The 27,661-nt window shown below is 37.2% G+C and overlaps 1 protein-coding gene across 2 annotated transcripts in view; it reads left to right on the plus strand.

The window, feature by feature from the left end:
- Positions 1–1,076: 1,076 nt before the first annotated feature.
- pdlim5b (PDZ and LIM domain 5b) overlaps positions 1,077–27,661 on the plus strand; it is a 135,812-nt gene continuing 109,227 nt past the window's right edge. For both annotated transcript variants that reach the window (XM_039677252.2, XM_089126119.1), the window contains exons 1-2: positions 1,077–1,215; positions 7,316–7,454. In XM_039677252.2, coding sequence (XP_039533186.2) covers positions 7,356–7,454 — 99 coding nt within the window. In that variant the 5' untranslated portion in view covers positions 1,077–1,215; positions 7,316–7,355. The remainder of the gene's footprint in view (positions 1,216–7,315; positions 7,455–27,661) is intronic.

Consider the following 27,661-nt stretch of genomic DNA (forward strand, 5'->3'; position numbering starts at 1 on the left):
CTATGAATAATCTTTTTCTGAATATGAACAAAAAATGAATAATTTTTTGGCGCTTTTGCAAGTCTGGATGAAACATTGACACATTTTTGTAAGAGCAGTGTTCTTTGTAGGAATGTTTTAAGCCAGTAGATGGCAGTATTTGACCACAGTAGTACTCTGAGTGAAGTCAGGTCAGTCTAAAACATGGCAAACATATCTCATCTGATCACTGTAAGACAGTTTTATAACACACAAAAGTGACTAATGGCTAATGCTTTTATTTATGAAACTAATAACACTTGTTGGCATCAACTAGGAGGGATTTACCGTTATTCCTGGCATGTACATTAACTCTCTGTTCTCAGAAAAAATCACATCAGAGTATTACTAAATTATAGTTTTCCTCTCACATTTCTCTCATTGTGGCATTTCACTATTCTTTTATATTACTTTGCATTTCTATGTTTTCAGTCTCAAGTGAATGAAGAGCTGTAAGATGAATCACGCGTGCATATAAAAGGAGAGAAGCAAGAGGCAGAATATTGGCTACATATAATTGGTATAATTGACTAATTAGGTAAGATGCATTATTAGGATAAAGTTAAACAAAGAAAAAGAAAATGGAGATACTAATAATAACAAAATAATAATAACTCGCCTTAGGATATTAGGACATTGAGTAAACAAACAATCACAAACAAAAAAGAAAAATATATAAAGATACAGTGACAAACTTAAAAGTAAAAAAAAATGTATTAGGTATATTTAGGTATAGTAGAATTTCTGATCTTAAAATGAAAAACAAAGGCTTGTTTCCTCCATATTTACATTCATGAATACTAAATTTAGCTGAAATAAGAAGGAGATTAATGAAGTAATATTACTAGATTTGTCATAAGAGGGAAAAAACTACACATTTTAAAGCACAGTTGAAAGCTGATGTGAGCCTTAAGAAAAGAACAGAGATCTGACCAAACACAAACTGAATGAGGAAAACTCCAAAATAAATGATAAACTGTTACAATTGTTACTGTGTCAATAATGTGCTGTCAGTCTCCCGGCCTGTCAATCATCGCGCCGGTGACGTCAGAGCGCCCGAGCGTCATTATTTCCTCTAGTCTAGTGTGTGTTAAAGGGGCGGAAGTTCGTGAGGCAGTTTCTGGAGTTTCGAGACTCGTTTTCTTTCTCTTCCTCACACACAGTTTGACTCCACATCGGCTTCACAGCACACCACAGGTGAGTGACATGAACACGAGTGTCATTGCGCGTTTAACACGCGTTCTCGGGACTTTACGTCAACGCGGCGCGAGATGAGACGCGAATGAAGTTTACAGTTACGATTCGCGTGGGAAAAAAAACTCCCTAATCCGATCCTTTTTAAAGTTCTTATTAATTTCAGATATTATATAGAGGATTTATGTTGTGAGTATATTAGTAAGCCAAAAACAATGTGTATGTGTTCAGGTAAATGTTTAACGTTACCCGTGGTTGACCGTTAACTTTGAATGAATTTTGTCGGTTATTTATTTATTTTTTTGGCGCCGTGTCAGTTTTGAAAAGTAAAGCGGTTTGTGATTGACTCAACGAGGAAGTGGTTTTGTTCCCAAAAGGGGTGTCAATATAGCTCTAAATACGTATATTTACCGTTATATCAGCACTGGATGTATAGGCTACTTTATAAGTTAACGTTACTGTGTGTGGAGAGATTTGATTAAGTTACTATACCTGTCACTGTATGGGGCGTCATGTTGTCCTTTAAATCAAAAACAAAACGGGGAAAAGTTCATACGTAACCTGAAAAGAGTGTAAAATGTGTGTGAACTTGTTTATTTGTGCTTCACTTTAGCGGTTAAAGTCCTCATGATGGTAATTTGAGGTCATTTTGATGTAATTACAGCGGTTACATGCGGAATAACAGACATTTAAGGCATGCGAATGACATTAAGAGGATAATAATGTTAGGTATAGTTTAAATGCACTCATTAACAGTAATGTTATGTATTTTTGGTGCTTCCAGGTGACTAACTTAACCGTTCAGCAGTGTTGGGTGTAACTAATTACTAAGTAATTAGTTACTGTAATTTAATGACTTTTCCCTTGAAAATGTAAAGTAAGGGATTACTCTTCATTCATCTGTAATTTAATTACAGTTACTTCTGATGTAATTGAGGTAAATACTGTGTATAGATCAATCCGATCTCACAGCGTACATTCGTATGCATTTTATGAGGTGACTAAAATATGACGGCACTCGTACAAATTTGTATGAATTATTGTAAAATATGTATGAAAAAAAGTGTGAAAGGTCACGAGATCAGACAAAACAATAGTGGGTTTAACATCAAAATGTATTGTCTGATGCTAAAAAGTATGTTTTTATAAGGTAACCTTCTCCACCTTGGTCAGTTTAAGGATAATTCATGCAATTTTATAGTATTTGTTTGAAAGAATTAAAACAGATTCATGTCTATCCTTCTATTATTCAGCTGGTTGAGATTGATATGGGATTTTGATAGTAATTAAAAGTAATTCAATACTTTTTAGAGAGAGTAATTAGTAAAGTAATCTGATTACACTGTTGAAGATGTAATTAATTACTTTTTTAGAGTAACTTACCCAACACTGCCGTTCAGTGACCTTAAGCAGTTTGTGTTAAAAGTGAGTTGTTGCTTGCACATACAATATTTTGTTATGAAATTGTCCCCAGAAGTGAGATAAATATGATTAAATCTGCTTTAGGGACGTCTGGGGAAGTGCTCGATCAGGAATGGGATATTTCCCGGTAGAAACACACTGCCAGTGTCAAACCACTCCCATAATGCAATAGTAAGGATTGAGACGTGATCCAGCACGCCTGAACTGAACCCGGGCCAGGTGCGGCTCCGTGTCTCCGGTCTGTAGGCTCAGGAACTTCAGCATTTGGGATTCTTTAATAAGAAGTTGCTTATAGTAGTAAAACACTAGGACGTTTTCTCCCAGGTGCATTCCTGTTACATAAGAGAACCAATGAAACTCTTCATAAAGGATAATCATTAGTTGGTCAGCGTCACTAAAGCACACCTGTGTTTTACAGGGAAGCTTTGAATGCTTTCGCAGGTGATTAACCGAATGGAGAATGTTTGGTCGTTTGTTTCTAGGTTCAGAACTCAGTGGCTAAGCATTAAACTGTCAAGCACTGAAAGTCCAGCCATGTTAGAGCCTGTTTCTTTATGCGTTGCTGTAATAAATTTCTAAATTACCACCTATGAATCGGTAGCTCAGCCCTGTCTACACTTGCAGTGATTTAACGGCTGTCGTTTGCGTGTTGTTTTAGTGCTTGGATGGATGTAGAATTAGGTAATTCCTCAGTTAAATGGAACTTTCCATAAACTAGAAAGTTCTGCTGTTTTTGGCCAATATGATGTTTGGCTTTGATCTTAAAGCTAATATTCACTCTTAAAAAGAAATGTTCTTTATTGGCATCTATGAAGAACCTTTTAACGTCGTCATCAATATAACATTTCCATGGTTGTTTAGATTTTTTTACTTCAAGGTTATTTTGGGAAACCTTATGATTTTTCTGTGACGTCACTTTTTTAAGAGTGTTGGGAGAGTCAGAAATTTACAGTTACTTTATTTCGCTAAATAAAATGTTTTGCAATGTTTTTATTGGCTGGCTGGAGGCAGAGGCTTTGGCATCCCGTCGCTTGGCGCCGTTCGCACTATAAGAAAACCAACCGTGACTGACAGATCGGTGGAAAGCCGCGTTGGTGTTCACGCTGTTTTGGTGACGGACGTATTAAGTCGTCCATTTCAGAGGCATTCAGGGACGTGTGTTTTCTTAACCATAAGTTGAAAAATATTTTATTCAGTTACCTCTTTGGAAGGAGTTTGTAATGCAAATATAGTTTTGGTAACACCTGATATAGTTTTACCAGAGATTTTTCTTGCCATAAAAATGGCATGGCGTTAAATACAAACAAACAAACAACAAACAAACAAACAAACCTAAAGTTGTTTTGTATTAGACTGGTTTGAGCACAGAAGTAACCAACTGCTAATATTATGAACTCAATATCCAACGGAAATGGTGTGATCGATGTATTTCCTCTTGAAACCGGAAACTGGATTGGAACACAGCATAGCAAGTCCATCATTAATTAACGAGATTGCTGTTCTTCTCTCTAAAGAGCATTTTATTGGATAAAAAGTATAGTGGACAAGTTGATTGACTATCTGTCGGAGTTTCTTTTGTTTGGCTGGAAGTGTATGATTTGTAAACTTTATATCTAGGTAGCCCTCAAACCATATTCACTTTATAGCCCTTAATCCTGTAATTGTGGACAAATGTGGGCACAGAGGACTCAGGTGTGATCCTAATTTTTATTTATTATAAATGTTATATCACCGTCTTCGATAAAGTTTTGTCTATCCATTTATGGTGTTTTTTTTTTATTTTGGGGGTATTTTTTAATTTATTTACTTCAAAAAGTACCCTATTTTCTATGTAAATTATGCTTATTCTTATGTTTTATTTTTTTAACTACATTAAAATATAATTCCCATAAGTTCTTAGAGCTAAAACCTAAAGATGAAGTGACTTTGCTGTCATCTGGTGTCTTATTTTGGCTTATTTTAGAATGCTCTAAATGACACTTTTTCCCATTCATTTCTATAGGTGCCCATTTTCGACCCAAATACAAGATTGGGTAAACTTAGGAAAAATAGCCAAGTTTTGTACCTCTCAGATCAAGGGAAGTATTTTTAAAAAAATAAATCTAAACTATTTTGCCCATTTGTCCAGAATACGGTTTTAGGGTTAGAGTTGTTCAGTCTTTGTCAGCATATTTGCTCTCAACGTTAACAATCATGGGCTAAAGTTTCAAAAGGCTACACTTCTGTAATTCTAACTGTCTGAGTCAAAATACTGTTGTTGATCTAGATTAGAGAGATGAGTAAATGTACCCGTTATAAAGACTGTGTGACAAACACACTCAGCCCTAGTGGCTTCAGGCATGGAAAACATTCATTCTCCCAATTCAGGATGTTCTCAATGCATGTTGTTCTCCATAACCACACCCTTAGTGCTTTCAGAGGAGCGTTGCATCAGAATCACTGACTCATACACAGATGAAGTGATGCACACTCATCTTTGAGCAACTATTGAGGTTCTCCTTTCCATGCAACTGTTACTCAGCCATTAAACAGATGGTCGGGAGTGCTAATGTTGGCATTATATGGTGCATGTTGAGCTACTTCACCTGTTTGGCATCATCATGGCTTTGTTGTAGGGATGGCCACCATACCGATATATGTTCATTTTTAATGCCCGGTAAGAAAACGTATAAACCGAAATATTGAAGCCGATAAATAGTGGATTATAACCGACAGCTGAGACTCTTCGGATGTGCACTGTTCAACATGAAGGTTTTGATTTGCTTGAAATTATGAATCACTTAAACAAAAAAATGGATTTAGATTTATCGGTTAATAAATCTGTTATCGGCTTTTAAATATAAAGAATTATTGGTTGTTGGTATCGGTCAAAATTGTCAAGTCGGTGCATCCCTAATTTGAATTGATTTTCGTTGATCCTTCCCATATGTCCAATTTATAACAGGGCATGGAAAATCCACACAGCATGATATAAATAAACAGTCCGATATGAATCTTTTTTGAGGATGTGGGATGTTGAAATGAAGTTGGAATATTTTCCGTATTGCGTTTGCTCTCGATTACTGGCGTACTGTACCGAGGGGTTTTAACAGGCAGGAGAGCAGGTGGATAACATTGCTTTTAACTTCTAAAAGCGTCCCCGTTGTGTCCGTGGGACATTCCTGAGCGAGACCCCCCGAGTCTAATCCATTCTTCTGGAATGTTTCTATTTGGCTTGTGCTGGATTTTACTGGGGTTTTTCCTCAACAACAACAACTGTGGCACTCACCCGTGGGCTCTTAAAATACTTGCCTGTGCACAACAAGATTGTCCTCCTCCTGTCATGTTTATATAAATAGAGATTGCTCTTTTGTTTTATCTGTACTACTGATAAGTTTGGATTGAACCGTCTTGTCCGTGGGTTTATTTAGAAACCTGTGTAGCACTTTATTTTACAGTGTCCTTGTTACATGTACTTACCATAACAGTAAATTATGCATTATTACATGCAACTCAAGCAAATAGTTATCATTCCCTAACCCAATAGTAAGTACATGTAGTTAATTATTATTACTCAGTAGTACTTAATTAGATAATTATAGTGTAACAATGACATCTAAAAATAAAGTATAACTGAAACCTGTAACCATTTTGCAGTTCAATCTCAAATATATCTGTGCCATTCTTCTCTATTTGTCTATTTTAGCCAAATTTGGCTTTTTTGTTTATATTTATACACATAAGACATGTCCAACTGGATAATAATTTCTGTTGATGCTTCCAAGGTGAGGAGTTTGTCTTAAAGCTACACTGTGTGATTTTTACCCCCATCTAGAGGTGAAAAGGTATATGACCATCAAGTGAATATTAGTTTCTGTTCCTCTCAATTCCAATTTCGTTTTAACTCCTACGGTGGCCAATGTAGTCCAAGATTAACATGGCTTCCAGTTCGACCTCGTCCATGAGTGTTAACTCAAACGTAAACGCGAAAGGCGAAGCTTGAATTAACGGGTATGTCCCTCTTTGGCTAATGTACTTTCAAGATGGAGGGGCAACATGGCGACCGACATTAGATCCCCTTACCCGTATATATTTTCAATGGCATATTATACACTCACGAGAATACTTTATTACTTGAACGAAGTAAATGTACATTAATGAGCACATATATTTTTAAAAGAACTAAGTGTTTTTAGCTAAGAATAAACTAAAAGAGTTACACAGTGTAGCTTTAATGTCAATCATTTTGTCCCTTAAAACTCATCTTTAATCACAAAAATGACATTTTTGCATTAAAAATATATCTTGAATGTAACTCGACACCCTTGCCTCATTTTGTATGCGCAATTCTATGAATATGCAAATGAGCCCCGCCTCCACTCACTCACTCAGAGATCCACTGGTTGACGATCACACGTTGATCTGATTGGTTACAAGGTCGTTTGTGACGTCAGAAACACCAGCGATTTCAGACTGTGTTTTTGAGACTGTCTTTGGTTCACTGGAGAAAATAATGCTGTCGACTTATGAATTTACACATGGTTTGTCTTAAATCACATTAAAAACACAAAAGCTTGATTTTCACAGCAGGGGGGACTTTAAGTTGCAGAAGGAGGTGTTTCGGTGTCAAATGCATCAATCAGTAGGTCATGTTTTATCTCCTGCTGTAACATCAACACTAAGTCTTTGCTCTTGTTGTCAGGCTGTGTATTGGACTCTGGCTTTACAGTGACCCGTCCACCATGAGCAACAGCTACAGCGTGTCCTTGATCGGACCTTCCCCATGGGGCTTCAGACTTCAGGGTGGCAAGGACTTCAGCATGCCTCTCACCATCTCCAAAGTGAGTGTCACCTTTACATGTCATGCCCTTTAAATGTCAATAATAGGTGCATGAGAGACATATTGTTCTGTATGTGATCTGTGCGTTCTTAAGCTGTCAAGTGAGCTGTCTTCAGTATTAGTCTCTTACCCGGTTTGAACAGTGCTTGTATTGATATTTTTGAGCAGTGTATTAGGCGATGCATGAAAGAACTCTAGGAAGCTTTTCAGCTATTGGCAATGCAAACTCTGATCTGGTCTCATTGATCCAATGCATGCAATTCAGACATGTATACATTTAACAAAAACAATGTGTAAATGTGTATTTTTGTCTGTTATTCATTATTATTCAAATATGGATTTTTCTTCAGTTTTTTTTTTCTTGCACTGACATTTTGGTCAACATTGGTTTAATTGAATGTATTTTTATTGTCATCATGATGCACATTTTCCATCTCATCTTTGTAATCTTTGACAATATCAAAGAGTTTACATCTCACAATTCTGACTTTATTTCCCAGAATTGTGTTGTAAAGATGTAAACTCGCAATTGTGAGGCGAAAAAAAGTTATTTTATGTTTTATTGAAACAAGCTTCCATACTGACGTCATATAAGGCTATTTGCTATGCAAACATTTCTCCTTTCTCTTCCCATTAATTACCAATGGAAAATATCTACAAATTTTGTTTTTTACTACATATACTATTTCACTGAACCATTTTTATGGCCATAAAGTGAGTTGAATGTTGACTTATTTTTTAAAATATCATTGAAGGATATTTCTTTTAACCCTTATGCTGCATTAGGGACATTTTTGGTCTTTTGCAGTTTAATTTCTTTGACCATTTTGGCTGTTTTAATGCAAATGGTATGAAATTTGGCAAAATTGTGACTTTTTGGATACATGTAAAAAATGTGATCCCATTTTGCAAAATATGTATACTACACACTGTGTAGATCAAATAGTAACACTCAGCACCATAAAGACCAAAAATGGCCCATTGAAACCCATTAAAACGTCATCCTTTCATTTTGAAGCAAAAGCATTATATTTGCATTATATAGTGTATTCCACCAGATGACGTCACTACATATTTATTCCCTATGGGTGGAAATGCACCTTATTTTAGGCAATAGGCAATGTTTAATAGGTGGCCATTTTTGGTCTCTAACGCGCTAAGTGGGATTTTTTGCAAAGTGGGACTGTGATAATCCAAATCTAAAGTTTTCTCTTTGCATTTAGTTTATTGAAAATAATTGAATTTTTGTGTTTTTTCCTCTTATACAAATCGATGGTTTCGCAAACAAAACTGGTAATTAAAGGGTTAAAATCCTGAAATTGAATACATTTTTGGTAGTTATGATGAGGACTGATGCTGGTTAAAAGATTTAACTTGGTAAAAGTGGAAAATAATAATAATATATAATATTTTAGGCAATGTTTAATATGTGGCCATTTTTGGTCCTTAATGCTCTCAACGGTGTTCAAAATCTAATGCAGCACAAGGGTTAATATTGGATGTTAGAGGTTATATTACCAGAAGGATTTCCACCAGGAAAAACAGGCATCTGTTTGCGGCCACAGGAAATACATATAAAGTCCAAGTAAGACACAAAGTTAATGTGTTTGGTTTGCCGGATATGTTATTTGCCAAGAAAACCTCAGCCATCAGTTCTGGTCAAACACAGGCCATCTGGCTCATTTATGGCTCTTTTCCCATTGATCTTCATGTCCCTGAACGGCCCCCGAATGCAGGTCTCTCACCTGGCGTCCACATGCAACACTGGGCTCACAGGGACGTAATCTACCATGAATCTGTAGCACAGGAGCTGTAGTGCGCCAGCTGCACTCTTAACACTAAAACGGAGACTTTAAACCTCAGGAATATCTGTCTGGAAGCACTGCCACCATAAATCTCAGCTCAGATCTGGCAGTCAGCGCTGGCTGGCTGGCATTAGGTGAGGAGATGCTGGCATGGTCATTCTCAAGCCGTACGCCGGTCAATGCTTAGTGCCGTATGGATGTTTAGTTTATTAGTTTATAATGACTTGGACCGTCCCTTTTGATTACAAAGCGCAGGCTAATTTCCAGCTGTAGTCCCTGCTGGCCAGTTGTTCGTAGGCATACATCAAATAAAATGTATTACAATTATATTTACAGCAGGACTAAGCAAGAAGGAGTAGACATACTAAACGTGTGGCACACAATTACGACAAGAACAATCAAACAAGCACATGTCATATCCGGTGTTGGGGAAAGTTACTTTCAAAAGTAATGCATTACAATATTGTGTTATTAAAAAAAGTAACTAATTACGTTACTTTTTATGAAAAGCTATGCGTTACATTACTTTTGCGTTACTTTTTATCACCTGGGCTGGGTTTGCCTGCTTGTTGTTTTTAATAACAACAAAAAAGTTTTAATTTTGGCAAATGTTCAAATGCACTGGCATGTTTTTATTTATAAAATCCATCCTGGGTTTATTACCATCATATCTTTGTACATATATCTGTAAAAAGTATTCTTCTAGCTATAGCCTCCGATCACAGGACATATTTTTACTGTCTGTTCCAGTGGTACGAACTGAATTTGGGAAAAAGGCATTTAAATTTGCTGCTCCCTCTGCCTGGAATTGTTTACAAAGTACGTTGAAACTGAGGAAACTGGTTTCGTTGGACACTTTTAAATCAATTTTAAATGATTTAGAGAATGAAACATCGGGCTGTAGATGTTTTAGCTAGTTCTGTATTTGATTTTGAAATTGTACTTGAGTTGCTTGTGTGTGTATATATGTGTTTGTATTGTTGGATGTTATTTGTTACACTCAAATGTGCTGTGTCTGTCAGTTTTGGCCTCTTGTAAAAGAGATTTTTAATCTCAATGTGCTTCTTTCCTGGTAAAATAAAGGTTAAAAAAAAAAAAATTCACCAAAAGTGAAATGAATAAGCCTCAGGTTGAAGGAAATGCATATTCATGCCTGTACACAGTAGAATAAACTTGTTAGCTGCTCCCATTCTGGAATAAAGAACAATAGGGTTCAGAAGGAAGTTCAACTCTATGATTTCTAATTCTAATCTAAAGTGATTTTTGCTTAGTATGGTGGAAATGGATAATTGAGGTCAGCAGCAAATACATTGGTTAAAAAAGTGAGTTAATATAGTTAATTATAAGAGTTTTGCGTAAAATTTTGAGATTGCATTTTAATGTTTTTATTCGTTTTGAGAAATACTCAATGTTTCGGGCAAGTTCTACAAGTATTCTTGTTCATTTAGTGTGAATCTAAAATAACCATCATGTTTACACAGTGCACACACACTCACACACAGCGCACATCACCTCACATGAAGACAGTAGAGCTGTCAGGCAATAAATGTGAAAAAGTAACTAACGTTACTTATTTGAAAAAGTATTTTGTTGTAAATTGAAAAAGTAATGCAGTACTTTACTAGTTATATGAAAAAGTAATCTGATTACGTGACTCAAGTTACTTGTGATGAGTCACACACAACAGTGGTAGTAAGTATTTCTGTTGTTTGCTCATGGGTGATTTGGTGCTAATCATCTTTGACCTGTTGCTCTGCACATCCAAGGCTTAATCGTGTGTAATGGATAGTGACAGGAGCGGAAACAGTGGGATGTTGTAGATTTCAGGATGATATGTCTAGTTATCTGTTGCTTGACCACAAAGGCAGGCCTTTTATGGGATCCACTGGGCATCGAGTGGAAAGTGTGGCCTCACATGCCATGCACACGTTAAATCAGAAAATCATATTTCGAGTGATTTCTGAAGGATCATGTGACACTGAAGACTGGAGTAATGATGCTGAAAATTCACATTTTATCACAGGAATAAATTACACTTTACTGTATCTTCACATAGAAAACAGCTGTTTAACATTGAAATAATTTCACAATTTTGTCTTGATCAAATAAATTCAGCTTTCGTGAGCTGAAGAGACTTTCAGGAACATTTCAAAAATTCCCAAACTTTTGCAGGATAGTGTAATATTAACATTATAAAGTAAGAAAAACAAGAATTTTTGCGCCAGATTTACTAACAGCACAAAACCTCGTATGGCGTCAGGATTTACTATGAAAAATTAGCACTGAAAATGCGTGGACAGGGTTATTTCTGCAGCTGACCTTATCGCACATGAGTTTCCCTTTCAGGCGCAGTATTTATGAGTGGAGAGTTTTTTTTAATCAATCATGCAACGTGATTTATAATGGTTTGAGTTAGTCGATTCACTGGTATATGCGCCATTATGTAACGTCTTAACCAAATGGCAACCTCTCTTAAATCCAACACGGGAGTGACAAACTGCAATTCATCAACTGGCCACTAGAGACCGGCTCCAAAAGAGTCAATCCCATAAACCTGCATGTTAAAACGCCCAACTTCACTGCAGAAAAATGTTTACACTCTGGTACAAGAGTGGTTTTGGTCTATAAAGCTAATTTTGCCCTTCATGAAAACTGTGAGGGGGTAAATATTTGAAATTTTTTGTATAACTCTTTCGTTTAAATCATATTAAGCGTTAAAGTTCTGCATAGTTACGGGTGTGGTCACTTGAGTGACAGGTGGATTGCCGCTGATGTCACTGCTAGCCGTTTGTCTGCTGTGTGTTAGCGTCACGTCTCCTCAGCTAATCCGCCTCGCTGCACATGTTTGTTTTTCTGGGAGTGACGTGCGGCCAAGATGGCGACGGTCAAAAACGCTCTTCTGAAAGACTACAGGTGACGTCACACAGGCACTGCATCCATATTTGTTTACAGTAGGGTTGGGTATCGTTTGAATTTGAACGATTCCGATTCCTTGTTTCGATTCCGGTTCCTAACGATTCTCGATTCCGATTCTTTTAAGAGGCAGGGTCAAAAAAGTTTAGCTAACCTTGCTAACCAACGGCCTTTCTGAAGGAAATACTCCTTCTGTAAAAATTCTCCTTTTGTTGATTTCGTTATTTTTAGAAAAGTGAAGCCACACTTTGGATCGCCGACGTAAGCTACTCATGTTCGACTCGCGTGGTTATGCCAACACTTCCGGTAGACGCTTCTTCGTTGGTGTTGTTCAGCGGTTTCTTCTTCCGCTCGGCGGACTGCGAATATCGAAACTAGGAATCGAAATTTTAACTTTTGAACGATTCTGGGAAAAACGAAAAGTTAGTCTCGGTTCCAATCGATACTCGATTCTCGATACCCAACCCTAGTTTACAGTCTATCGTCTTAACTCATATTCCACTCGTCTTGTTAGTAGACCACACGCACCGGATTATCATTAAGTTAAAAATCTTCGAGATCGGCTCGAGACATCCCTACAATAAACTTTTCATCAGTAACTTCGAGCGGCTGTGATGAGCACGACGGATAGATAGTGTTCATAAGGCCTCTGGATGTTTTCAGAAGGGGTGTGTGCTGATCTAATTCAACAGACTGAAGTGGTCATCCACCCGTAGGACACGACGAACCGTGACGCTTTTACAACAAGGCTTCTCTGGGAGATAATGCCTCTTCCTGTCAGAGGATGTTATTTATACTCTCTCCGGGCTTCGGAGAGCGGGGGAGATGGAGGGACTGACACCAGCAGTGGAAAACTCTGGAACCAGATCCATATTATCCCTTATTTGGTCTGGTCGCATGAAACTTTTCAGGGGGGGATTATCTCAGGTTTCTTTTGATTCATACAGAAAGATTTTCCTCTCACATTCTCATTCCTCAGTGCTGGATTGAGTCGTGGATTGAGTCGGAGCCGCACCCTGGATGTGTCGAGGCCTGAAACTCACGCCGCAGTCGCACAGAACCGCTTTACGAGAGTGACGCCGAGCCAAAACTGCTGCTTGAGTTTCGTACGGATGCCATAAATGCTTTCGCCGCAAATCGTATAAGCCCATCTGCTCTTACTTAAGAGTATTGGGTAACTTTTCTGCTGTTCTGACACAGTGACTGAATGCTGAATGATATCAGACATTGTTTCCATCGGGCATTCATTCTTTATTAATATTATTGTTATTTATTTGGAGTACTTAACAACAATACAATGTGCTAAAAAACTGTCGTATGCATTTTACAGATCCAAAAATAGACAAATGAATGCCTTAAATTGGTTCTACGGTGTAACTGGTGTATCGTAATTCTGAACGTGCTTGGAGATTAATATATGATGTACATCAATTTGTTAATTTAGAAAACATTTGATGACTATTATTTAGTTGTTTAGTCATTTATTGATCTACTCATTCATTTTATTTGTTTTAATTGTTCGTTTGTTTTTGTTTCGAGATTATCGTTAACTAAAACTAAAACCTTGCACGTTTTCATTACTAAAATAAAATAAAAAAATTAACTGAAACAAAATCTTATTTCAGTTGCCAAATTATATCTCAGCGTTTAGTTTAGGTTGACTAAAACGTCTGAAACTTAAACTATTAAAAATGGCAAACACACAAAATTATGAAAACTTCTGAATGAAAAAAAAATATTCAAATAAAAATCTAATTTAAAATATGATAGGCGAATGTAGCATGTTTGTATGTATTATATAGTTGATAGGCATTTTATTCATTCATTTTGTTTAATTTATTTCCTTTTTTTTTTTTTATTTGAACAGATGTGCAAATCCTTCAGGATAATCCGTCTGCCTTACAGTGAGGGATATTGGATCCGGTTTTCCGTATATTGAGTCTGTTTGGCCTTAGAGTGTGACTTACACTAGAGAAAGAGATTCAGCGTTTTGATTTATTACCCATCAGGAAGATAAAAGCTGCAGGCGTGGGGCCAGAAAACAGTAGAACTTAGTCACTGTCAACTCCAGTAAGATGACTCTCATGTGTAAGACTTCTTAAAGAATTAAGTCTCATTGTGAAAGTCAAACTTTCTCACAGATTTTCACAAGTGGTTAATGGATGTTCTCTTGATTTGTCCTGGCTGGACTCGGTCAGATAAGTCACTTTGCATCAGCGCTTCACGCTGCCTCGGTTTCCCAGCATGCCTCTGTGCATTAAGACCGATCCTTTTGTCATTGGGAACCCTCTGCTAAGCTCATCGCTTGGTGGAGGTTGAGACGGCAACTGCCGGTGTTGCTTTTGGAGCAACGGTGAAGTGTTGATATTGTCTTGGTCACGGGCCAGACGTTACACCACAGAGCCGTCTTTGTCTGAGAGTCCCAGACTCTGTGAGAGATGAGGAAGGTCAGAACCGTACTCTATGCAAACACACACACATGGATGTTTGTTCAAAACATTGCAAGCAATCAGTTCCGTTTTACATACTTCTCATGCATTCTTGCATTACTGTGGTGGAAACAAACCACAAAGGAACGACGCTATTAACATGTTTAAAGTTCCCCTGTAGACAATAATTTGATCACTTAAAGGATTAGCTCACTTTAAAATTAAAATGAGATGATTTGAACATTTGAAATCGCTGGTGTTTCTGACGTCACCTTGTAACTAGAGCCCGACCGATGAAGGATTTTGAAGGCCGATACCGATACAAATATTTTTGGGTTTTAAAATCCGATATATCGGCCGATATTTTTATTTATTTATTTGAAACTGGACATGATGGTCAAATTTTGTCCTGCTCATTTGAGTTGAGAGAACTGATGGGGATGTTCTTTTAATTGTTATTCAAGCAATGTATGTTTCGTGACCAACTCAACGAGTGTTGCCAACAGGGACGGTGTAGAGCGCCCTCTGGTGGACAAACTATACAACTGCAACACTCATGACATGGTTCAAGCGTGTTTCGTCCGTTTTTATTTTATTTTTGAAATATTAATTTATCGGCCATTATAACTGCAGATACCGATAGTTTGGAAAATGCCTAATATCGGCCGATAATATCGGTCTGCCGATATATATATATTTTGTAACCAATCAGATCAACATGCGACCAGTGGATCTCTGAGTGAGTGAGTGAGTGGAGGTGGGGCTCATTTGCATATTAAATGAGGCAGTGGTGTAGAGTTACATTCAAGCTATTTGAAATATTTAACCAGGAAAATTTTGTAACAGGGACATAATTTTACATTTGATGTATAAAAAAAAGAATGTGAAGACTTTAGAAATTCTTTTTTCTATTGCACTTGCATAGCTTGAAGTGTTTGCATTCATGTGTTTGCAGAAAGTCCTGAAGTCACATTTGATGTGTTAAGGAAGTTTTTTTGTTGTCATTTGTTTGAGTTTCTGACTGTGTCCTTGGAGACGATCTGGATCTGTAGCTTGTGTGTGTGTGTGTGTGTGAGAGAGTGTAGATCAACTAAACCTCAAGGCAAAACAGTTGTTCAGAGTCTTTCAGAGCCTTTGTTCTGTGTAGTTGTTTCCATTAATAAGGAAAACTAGGGAGCGCGCTGGAGACTGGTTTGAATAACAGATGGGCCTTAGGAGATTTTTCTAAATGCATCTGAGACCCAATTTATCAACATGAAATTTAATACATTCTTTCCTCTCATTCTTAGACAAAACACTAACACTCTATTTTAAGAGCCCTAGAAGAATGTCTGCGTAAACCATTTACTCAGCGAGCGAATGCTGTGAGCGTCGCTTTGCATCGTTGCTCCCATGATCCTCTGATGCTCTTGTTTCCTCATAATATTTGCTTGTCCGTGACCTTCGGGAGGCGTCTGACCTTCAGATCTGGGAGGGATCCGGCTCGACGTGGGGAGAGGAATGGTTTATTTGGACTGATTTTACCCAAGCCTGTTAAAATAAGATAAATAATGTGAGCAATGACAAGAGTTGTTGGTTTTCTTTTACTGCTGTTTCAGTTCAGGAGTAGGAAAAGCCAAAATTATCAGACTGTACTGTACATACAAAGAGTCTTTTAATGCGAGAAATCAAATTTTGTTGTGTAGAGTGTAACTTTGCAGAGAAACAAATTTGCATGCATAGAAACAAAGTGCTTCTCTATATCAGTGTCAGTGTTTCTGAACTCCTGAAACACCTCCATTGTAGTCTTGAGTTTCTTCCGGGAACAAACACGTCACAATATTCCTCATTATAATAATTAATATGCAGAATAAAGGGGCGGGGCCTGGTTGAGTTAGTTAGTAGTGTGTTAAACTGGCGTTTATGAAATGGGGCGGGACATTTCCCAAACACACTCCAACCACTCAACCAATCACAACACACTGTTCCAGCCAGCCAATCAGAGCACAGTGTGCTTTTCAGGAGGAGGGGCTTCATAGAGACAGCAAGTAAACAGAGCGTTACTGACAGACTGGGAAGAGAGGAGCCGCAACAATGGAGAATATGAGGAAAATAATCAACATTCAAGCAGGAAAACCTGTTCTAGTAGAGCCTGAAAACAACATCAAGACTTCGTAAGAGGGCACAATATTGGCTCTTTAAAAGGATTTTAACACCAAACATGGAAAAAAGCTTTAAATGCTTGCAGGCTTTTCATATGGATAATTGCACATAATTGGTGAATTTGTTTAAGTGGTCCTACACATGATCATGGTTTATTTTGTAAACAAGATTGGCCAACATAAGCAATTCGGCCTAAGTGATATTTGACTTGATTTTAAGTGAACGTCATGACAAGTTGAGTAGTCTGTAATTGAAACACTGCTTGTAGAAATGTTTTCATGCTTTTCACCTCATCTCTGTGGTTGGTCCCAGAATGACGTTACACAAGCGATTGTGTCTGATGCATCATTATGCAATGCCTTTTTATCGTTGCTTGCGTCATCTCGTGCATTTCTCAATGTGAATGATTAACTAGCGTGAGTGTGTTGGTGCATGCTTTGCATCACACTGAATCAATACACAACCCGTCTCTTGGCAACAGGCAAGTTTAATCAAGTGCTAGCACTTTGAAATACAGCACAAAAAACATGTTTCATTATCGTTCAAGCATGTTGAATCTCATTCTACGTTCTATTCATGAGATTAACTGCCTTTGGATTTACTAGATTTGCATGAGTTGATTGCCAATGAAATATCATGCAAAGAAAATCTCTGCTGAAACTCATTGAATTCCCTAACTAGACGGCATCATAATTTGCACTCTTGATGTGAAGCCCATATTTGAAGCCTGCATTGATTGTCATTAACAGAGGGCAATCCCAGAATGCATTGCATTGGACAAGCTTTATTATTCCATTCAAAAGTATTCCAAGGCAAAACACGCCAGAAATACTCATGAATATCATCATACTTAACTTGTTTATTGATTACATTAATAATTGCAAAATATAGTTTTCTGAAATCTTATGTTTAAATATGCAAATGAGGCATTATCTTATGCACTAATTTGCATACATTTCTAGAACGTAAATCTGAACGTTTTTGAAGTTTTTCTTTTTTTTGTCAAGGGTTTTTAGGGGATTTTGGTTATTTCTGTCTGTCCACAAATCAGAAAATGCGTGGAACATTGAACTTTTGAACAGGTTAGTTTTTTGGATTAATTGAGTCAAAGTTTTTTACAGAGGGATCATTTCAATCATTTGGTTTTCTTTATTTATCAGTCCACAAATCAGAAAATACTTTCAACAGCCAAAAATAAATCATTTTTTAGGAATAAAATGTTATGTAAAATCAGGAAAATTAAATTTGAACAAACCCCCTCTGTAAAACCCCCCAGAATATCGGTAAGAACTGTAAAGTTTGTTGTATGTAAGTGCTGCTGAAGTGGAGATTTCTGGCTCAATAGGAAGAAAAACTCATTTTGACGGCCTTTAAAAATACATACTGATATTTGAAATCTAAAGACACAAATAAATAAAAAGCTCTAAACAATTTAGTTTATAGTGTATTTTGGATGTTTTCTTTCCACTAGTCTGAAAAAACACTTTATAAAACTTTATAAATCTCCAAGTTGACAGATGCATGAAAAAACGCTGTTTATGCCTGATTTATAAATGCTCTTGTATCGAGGCACTTTTGTTGTTCTGTTCCATTTAAAACGCTTATTTAGTAGACTACTGCCTATATAGTCAGTAGACAAGGCATCTCACTAGGTTTTGGTCCAGAGTATGTGATTATCAGAGGAAGGAAACAGTAGGGGTTTTTTTAAAGTCTGTTCCTGTCTTTCCAAACCTCCTCGTGCTCCTTTTTTGGTAACCGATAGCAAAACAAAAGTGGCCTTTCACAATTCCGTTGTGCGTCTTTAACTACAGCACCAGACGGAAAACGATACACACTAAAAAATGCACTGTTGTTATAACCCAAATTTGGGTCAAATATGGACAAACCCAAGCATTGGGTTACATTTTCTTTTAATCTAACCCTACAGCTGGGTTTGTCCATACTTGACCCAAATTTGGGTTCAAACAACCCTGCATATTTATTTTTTGTGTACCCTCTTCAGTTTCCCTCTCCGTTTGCCCGTCACTAGTCCTCCTCCCATCAGTGTTTAACCTCACAAAGCTGTCTGCTTTCTGTCAGCTTGACATTTGATACTCACGCTGAACAAATATGCTCTAATTTTAGCTGTCTGCCTGTGTTGAGCACTATATTATTCCCTGATGGCGCTCTTTTAACCTCGCTTACGGCCGTACTCATCGCACACAGGAAGGCCTGGAATGCTTTTGTAGCATGTGAACATACCGTATGGGTTTCGCACACGTCGTGTGTGTGTGTGTGTGTGTGTGTAGTTTCAAGTGTGAGGTAAGAGTAGGACGAGATTCCATTCAGCACAATAATCAAGCGTTACATAAGCAGGAGGCGTTTAAGAGAACAGAAGATGAATGCTTTCCATTGGGCTTCATCAGCCTCAGATTTCCTTGGATAATGTCTTTGATGAATAGCTCAAGGATTCCATGAAGGGTTTTGGTTTGAATGTAGTGGTTTTGGTCTGGCACATTCCCGACTAACAGGCCTTATGCTTTAAGTGAGGGGTCCGATATCTTGATTAAACGTTTAACCCTGTGTAAAGCTTGAAAATAATCTGAAATGTATTAAACCTTTTGTCAAAATCTGAAAAAGGTTTGCATCATATCAGTATCAGGCTTCTATGGCTCATTTGGTATGATATAGTGAGAATATGAAGGAAAAATATGCAATTTTGTGCAGATTCTGATATTTATATGGAAAAAAAGTGGTAATTCTAAGATAATCAATAACAATAGCAGATACTGACATATAATGCATATATAGTTATCAATATATGCCAGTAATATGCCTTAGTAAGATTATATTTAAATGCTTAGTTTTATGTTCAATGCTCTGTAATTTTAAAACATATAATGCAATGCAATGATGATTGAAAGAGGAATACATAAACCTTCCTCAACAGCCTGTTGATCATATTTGATGCTCGTGATTTCTCTAAAGACTGATGTCTGGATAGTCAAGTAAACTTCAGTCCAGTAAGTGTGCGCATCTTAAGCGTTTTTCTTATGTTTACTTGATAATATCAGTGCAGATTTGATGTGAAGCTCGAGCTGTAGAAGGACATTTGTACAATTATACTAAAGGACTTTTATTTGCTAAAAAAATCTAAACGATCAATCAGGCAAGGGAATAATAGATGCAACAGCAAAATGCGTTTCTTTTAGAGGCCTTGGAAATGTGCATATCATCTATGAGACAGTGGCTTTATAGGGTTCAAGGAGTAGCAGGTTTTTGATGAAAACATTCCAGGATTTTCTCCATATAATGGACTTCAATGGGAACCAAAAGGTTCAAGGTGCAAATGAGAGTGTCAGTGCAAACTGTTCAAAGGGCTTTAAACGACACCAGACAATGAATAAGGGTCTTATCAAGCGAAACGATCGCTCATTTAATAAATAAATTAAAAAGTGTAAGTTTTATAAGCTCAAATCTCGCCTTGCTCTGTTTTGTGATGTGCGTTCGTGACTCTCCTGTTTGAACTTGTTCATCAAAATGAACAAATCTTTTTTCGAGTCATTTTTGAAATGAGTGATCGTTTTGCTAGATAAGACACTTATTCATTGTCTGGTGTCGTTTAAAGCCCCTTGAAGCTGCAAGGAAACTGTCATTGAACCGTTTGGTTCCCATTGAAGTCCATTATACGGAGAAAATTTCCTAAAAAAAACCTTAATTTCTTTTCAACTGAAGAAAGAAAGACATGGACATCTTGGATGACATGGGGGTGAGTAAATTATCAGCAAATTAAAAAAAAAAGTGAACTACTCCTTTAAGGATTTAGTAGTTCAACCTCAAAATGAAAAATGTCATTGCATGTTGTTCGATCGAAGTTGTTCTTCACATACATGTTCAAACTAGGCCTAATATCTGCATGTATGAATGATGTCTGTTCCTCACACAAAGCTATCGTATGACTTCAGAAGATTTGATCGGTCCACTTTAATGGGCCTTTTTTGAGGTCTTGACTGCATAAATCATCATCCCATTTACCATCCGCTGCTTCGTATGTTTCCCACTGAATATGAACCTTGCATGTCGTGCTCCAGTTGTGTAGTCCAGGGTTTAGTGGTCTGTCCGGGCGTGTTGTCAGCTCGGTGGAGTTGGCGGATGGTGGTCGAGCCTCAGAATACTTCCAGCGAAAGGTTACTGCGGCTTTCGGCATATAAAAGTCAACAAAAGCACTGCGGCTTTGACTCGAGAGCGCGTAGATGTTTTGCGGCACTTTCTAACTTGTCATTTTTGGGAGCAAGAACATAGGGCTCAATTATTAAACCGACATTCAGCGAAACCACACGGACTATTTTCAGTTCTCTGGCGTTTAGAGTCGAATGTTTGGAGCACCAGAACAAACACTTACTTATAGAAGAAATGCATTCCTTATGTACAAGACCTTATTATATGAGAGATGTAATTGTACAGGGTTTATGTGGTCTGGTTTAATATCTAGTAATAGATGGCTGTTTGAATTAAAAATGATGATCTTTATTTGAAATGCACAAAAGCAGGATTCATAACAGAAAATTGTTTAATTGCCTTGACATTTCCAATGATGAACTCATTCGATTTATAGCTCTTTGGCTGACTCTAAATTACCCCTGTACTTCATTAAGACAACGTTTAAATGATATAGACGTTGATTCAAGGCCTCACGCCACACACATGTGAAATCACAAAGTCGAGTGTCTGACGCTCACAAATGGCATTTGAATGTGGATTTAGAAAATGCACCAAAAGAACCATTTATCTAAACATTTAGCAATAGAAACTTAATGTCTGGTTCAGATTACACGATTTTAGCCCAATTTTGGCATGATCCGTTTGATGTAGGGTGTCGTAGGGATTCGTATACGACAACGGACGCAAGATAGATGTCATGGTGGGCGACAACCTACGTTGTGTCTGTGATTCTTCACGACATAACAACAAAAAGACTAGCGTGTTTAATTTTTTTTAACGGTCGTCCACGACGGTTCCGTCACATGTATGAGGTTGACCAATAGGAGCACAGAAGCTTTTCCGTACACAAAATGGCGAAACGAAAGAGAGACGATTGTGCTAACGTTAAAAGTAAAAATATATAAGGAAAACAATATTTTAGCTCAAGTTCTCTTTGGAGGATTGACAGGCCATACTGTCCTCTTCGAGCAATCCAACGTGTCCAATAGGTTTGGGAATCGTAAGAAATTTACGGAACGGAACGGAACATTTCCGGTTCTGATTCAATACAAATTATTAAACGACTAATAAAAAAATATGAGGAAAAAATACAATTCTTTTTGTGTTGATTACTTATAGTCTCTCTGCATTGATATCTGACGCAAAGCGTATACGAGTAGGCTTTTCAGTGCATTCATTACTATTAAAGAGCCCCATCATGGATTTTTGAAAAAGACTGTTCATATGGTGTGTAATATAGCTCTAAGGGAATGAAAACATCCTGCAAAGATGTATATCTGGAAGTGCACCGTATATAAAGTTACTGTCTTTCAAAAGTGAGAGTCGACTCTGAGTCTATGAAATGAATTGTTTTTGAAACGAGTCATTAGCTGGTTCGTTAGTGACGTAGAGACATACTAGCCGCACGCAGACGGAAGTGTAAACTTGAAGTCTACACATTCAAACACTTCATTATCGCATCATGTCGAGAAGACGCTGTTCTACAATGCAAAGAGAGTTCAGCAACTTTGTTTTCATTGTCCAGGGACGAGCATGTGAAGAATCAGTGGTTAGAGTTTACAACAGTATAGCCCGATTGTGTTTTATCATTTTAATTACGAATCGTTCAAAAACATAAATGAATTCAAATGTGGATTCGCAAGTGGTTGTTCCTGCAGGAGGGCTCAGTAACTTACTTACCCAGTGTATATGGATCAGCTTCCTCCTATGAATCACAACCTGTAAGTATTAGTAATAATTGTTGCTTTTATGGGTTTTGAACGGTTTTGTAGCGTCGGGCGCGAGGAGTGAAGGCACAGTATGTGTGTGTGCGCGTGTGTGTGTGTGTAAGTTACGCTTAGCGCAGCTTCTAAGTCTCCGATGTCAATTTTTTTTAAATATGTGAAATGTTTGTCGCTGTTATTGGAGTTGTCATAAAGAATAGAGCGTCTTGTAGCACTGCAGTGCTTTATCAATATGTTTGTGTTATGCTAACAAACAATAACTGACTGGTTCATCTGACCAATCACTGCCGATTAGAATCACACAAAGGAGTGGTTTGGAAAAATGAGTCGTTGTACGAATCATTTGGGAGTCGGTGAGCAAATCGGTTAAAATAAATGCATATTATAAGACAAATAAAGTGTTTTTTATCCTTGCATGCACGTTAAACTGTTTTTGGGAACTCCTAAAACAAAAATAGGAACATTTCAAATGCTATGATAGGGGCTCTTTAATATTCACGAGGAGAGGCGTCTCAGCACTTCGTTCACACGTCGCAACAGAAACGGTTTGGTGAACAGAGTTTTTTTTTTTTTTTTTTTTTTTTTTTAAAGCCACCGATTCTCGCTTCCCAAACCTAGTAGTTACATGCACTTCTAGAATACTCACTTCTGATTGGTCAATTGCTTCATTCTCCAGTCACACATTTTTGTATAATGACCCTAAACTGTATAATTGCGCACATCAGGAAATCAATGTCCTTTTAAGAAAAGACAAAAGTAGATATGATCTTTTAATATGCTCAGAGCTCATGGTGAGCCCGTCTTAACTTTAAGACTCTCTGTGGAGAAAAAGAGTGGAGATTTTACGGCTCACTTGTTGTGCTCTGCAGTGAAAATCTCTCTCTCTCTCACACACACACACACACACACACACTGAGGTGAAGCAACATGTTTCAGTTTCATCTTCTGCTTTCAAAGGGAAAGTTCAACTGTTCTGACCTCCTGAATCACTCAGATATTCAGCCAAGATGAAAGAGTCGAGCAGCAATCCAGCTTTTGTTGCTCAAGGTACCGATTTTGAGTTTTCTAATGATTTGGAAGTGAGCTACCGCTTTGATCTGATATATAAAGGACATTTACAGGAACACTGGACTCTAAATCATGCTTTGAGTATCATCCAGCTCACAACACCAAAGTATTTCTGACTGTTCAGGAGAACTTTAGCAAATCTCAACTGCTTGATTTTTATATTAAATAAATTTGACAAGTTATTTTTTTGAAGAGTACAGCATCTTTCCTTTTGTGTTTTATTAAATTGTCACCTTTATTTCTATACAGTGTTTCAAAGTGTGACAAATGTTATTGATTTGCCAATAATAGTGCAAAATAACAGTAGTGCAGATGGAGTGAACAAGTACAGTCTCAGTTTATGTGCAGAAGTAAACAATTTTTAAAATTGTTTTATATTGCTTTTGTTTTATTTGTTTTTTTATTTATATAATATGCTTTTTATTTAATTATTATTTTAATTTTAATTTGCCTTTTTATTTTACTTTGGATTTAGCAAATCTCAACTACTTGATTGTTTATATTGTCGCAAAATGTAAATACATTATACTATAGTATACTATGCCACATAAAGCTGCTTTGAAACAATGTGTATTATTAAAAATGCTTCACGAATCAAAATTATTTGATTTGAGGAGACTGTCTTTAGGATCCATATCCAAAAATCATCCACTCAGATTAAATCACCTGTGTCTAAAAATAGACTTTTTACAGGCTTTTAAGAGTCATTTCCCCTCATAAACAAAAAGCAACAGGAATGCTTCGTGAACTCTTGAAGGAGCGGATCTTTTTTCTACAGGGACTTTTAATTTGACAGGAAAGAGTAGTTTTCCATGAATGCCAACCCGAGCAGGATCCGTGCGGCCGCAGCATGTTGAGCATTAGTTTGAGCCGATCTGGTTTTAATCGTGAAGTGAATGAGAACCGGTCCGTCATGTCAGGCTGGCTCACTCCGCTCTCTGATTTACAGCTTTTGTGAATTTGTGTGCTGAGAATTGGCAAGCGCGGAGGCCGAGTGAATGTGCTGTGGGTGTAATCTGACTTTGAACAAGCTCTTGTTCTTTGTTTTTATTTAGGCTGCTGAGAGAAGAAAGATAAAGAGTTGGCGTTTCCAGTGCACGACATTCACTGCACTGTGACGGTGCTTAAATCAGATTCAGTCATGTCATGTATAATGTTTGACCAGTTCCAGTTTTACACTCATCTGTTGCTTGTTGAGTGTTAATTTTGAGCTGTCACTGTTTTATTTCCCCAGGGTCTGTAGAGACTGAACAGACTTCCTCAACAGAGTCCTCGTTAAACCGACCGACACACAAGATGTTGGCCGTAATAGCCGATCACAGACACGCACGAGTGTTTCTTAGTTTAGTTCTTCGTTTAAAGGTACAATATGCGGGATTTTTGCGGTAAAATATACAAAAACCACAAGGCACTATTTTGTGTTGTTGATTACTTACAATATCTCAAATGTTTCCAACTATTTGTTATTCGTGATTTTTAACCAAGGAAACGGGGCGTGTGAGCAGGGGTGTCGCCGGTCTATGACATCATATCCGCGCTACCCTCGGTTTCCGCCAGGTTTGACCTCGCACTGCAACAGTAACCATGGCGACAGACGTTGACAACTGGGTCGGTCATGCCCTGTTATGCCTAGCAGGACGCTCGCGCTGTGGTTGTATTGTTCAAACATTATGGACCATGGCAAGCAGACGAAAAGAGGACTAAAACGAAGATCTTTCCAGATGGCGAGAGCTGTTTTTTATTTTATTTATTTATATATTTTGTTTGGCAACATTATATTGTTTTCTTTTATTTAGCTTTTTGTTGTTTTATTTTATATTGCATTATATTTTAATTTATTTTGCTTTGGCCTGTTTTACGTGTTTTGGCAGCATTCATATATTATATTATTTATTTTTATATCCTTTTGTTTTCTTTTATATTGCATTTTTATTTGATAATTTTCTGCTTTGATTTATTTTTTATTTTGTTTTGCCTATAACCAAGTTAATCAAATTAGCAAATTGTGATGGTAACACTAACAAAAAATATATTTTATTGATGTTTTGCTGCCCAATATGTCTCGGACTATTGATACCTTTTAATAAATGCACTGTTTATAAAGTATGGACTAAACGTTGACTTGCAGAGATAAAGCTATATCGTTCTTCTGGTCATGTGATATCGGTCCTCCACACAGAGCGAGTGCGCTGCTGCTGCCGGAACCGTTTCTGCAAAGCACTTCTTATATCCGCACACTCCATTCTTTCAGTTACAGCCGAGGAAATGAAAGAGGCTGATTGGTCTCAGCAGTTTGTTCCTCCTCAACTCTTTCTTTTCTATCCATTCTTTCCCTCCTCCTTCCCTTCTTTCATTTTTTCCCTCCTTCTTTCCCTCTTTATTTCCCTCTTTCTTTCCTTCTTTCCCTCTTTCTTTCCCTTCTTCTTTCCTTCTTTCTTTCCTTCTTCCCCTCTTGCTTTTCTTTTCTTTCCCCTCTTTATTTTCTTTCCTCCCCTCTTTCTTTCCTTCCTTCTTTCCCTCCTTCTTTCCTTCTTTCCCTCCTTCTTCCCCTCTTTTCTTTTCCTTCCCTTCTTTCATTCTTTCCTTCATTCTTTCCTTTTGCCTCTTTATTTTCTTTCCTCCCCTCTTTCTTTCCTTCCTTCCTTCTTTCCCTCCTTCTTCCCCTCTTTTCTTTTCTTTCCCTTCTTTCCTTCTTTCTTTCTTTGGAATGTTCTGTTTTGTTTTGTTGTCATGGAGATCGACCTGGGATTTCCAGGCTTTCTTGCATGGATCACAGGAACATTACTGACAGACTGGCTTGTGTTTGAGTGTCTTGTTGATGCTGATGTTCCTCTGTTTGATGGAATTATTAGGCACATTTGGATAAATCCCCTCATGTTAGGTGTCGATTATAGATGCGGAAGCTTTTCCATGTATTGCTCTTAAAGATTTAAGTCAATAGTCACTATTGCTAGTGCTCATACTTGGGTTTTTTTTTTAACTAAAAATCTATTTCAGAAAATAAGGTTTGTTCTTACATTTATGTATTTAAGGATTCTTTTATCCAAAGTGAGTTAAAAAAAATAGGAACAAAATAAATTTTTCGAAGAGACAATGCAGATGGCTAGATTCATATTTTATTTTATTTTATTTTATTCAGATTTGTGTGCTTGTTGTGTGTTTGTTATTGTATGGTCTTTCTTGGAGTTCTGTTGTGTTTGTGGTATTCATGTTCTTCAGAACAGGAACCTGCTAAAAATCAGTTTTTTACTGAGTCAGACCCGATTGCTCTTAATCTTTTCCCGTTGAAATAAATAAATAATGTTTGCTTCATGAATATTTTTGTTTTCATTATCAGGAAGCAAAGTTATTATAAATATGCCAAACTAAAACTACAAAACGTATTCTTTGTTACTTTAAAACAAATGTTAACTGAAATAAAATAACTTAAAAAAATATAGTTGCAAAGCAACATTTCTCATTTTCATTTAGTTTTCCTTGATGTATTGAAATAACTGAAATGAAAATGGAACATATTTAATAAAGCCAAACAAATAACAAAAATACACAACAAATGTACTAAAATGGTCAAATTGAAATAGAAAATTTAATTGAATGGACAGAAGGATTGATGGATTGGATGGACAGAAGGATTGATGGATTGGATGGACAGAAGGATTGATGGATTGGATGGACAGAAGGATTGATGGATGGATGGATGGATGGATGGACAGAAGGATTGATGGATTGGATGGACAGAAGGATTGATGGATTGGATGGACAGAAGGATTGATGGATGGATGGATGGATGGATGGACAGAAGGATTGATGGATGGATGGACTGAAGGATTGATGGATGGATGGATGGACAGAAGGATTGATGGATGGATGGATGGATGGACAGAAGGATTGATGGATGGATGGACTGAAGGATTGATGGATGGATGG

The sequence above is a fragment of the Pimephales promelas genome, chromosome 23 (genome assembly GCF_988280905.1).
Source record: "Pimephales promelas chromosome 23, fPimPro1.hap1.1, whole genome shotgun sequence".
Classification (NCBI taxonomy): domain Eukaryota; kingdom Metazoa; phylum Chordata; class Actinopteri; order Cypriniformes; family Leuciscidae; genus Pimephales; species Pimephales promelas.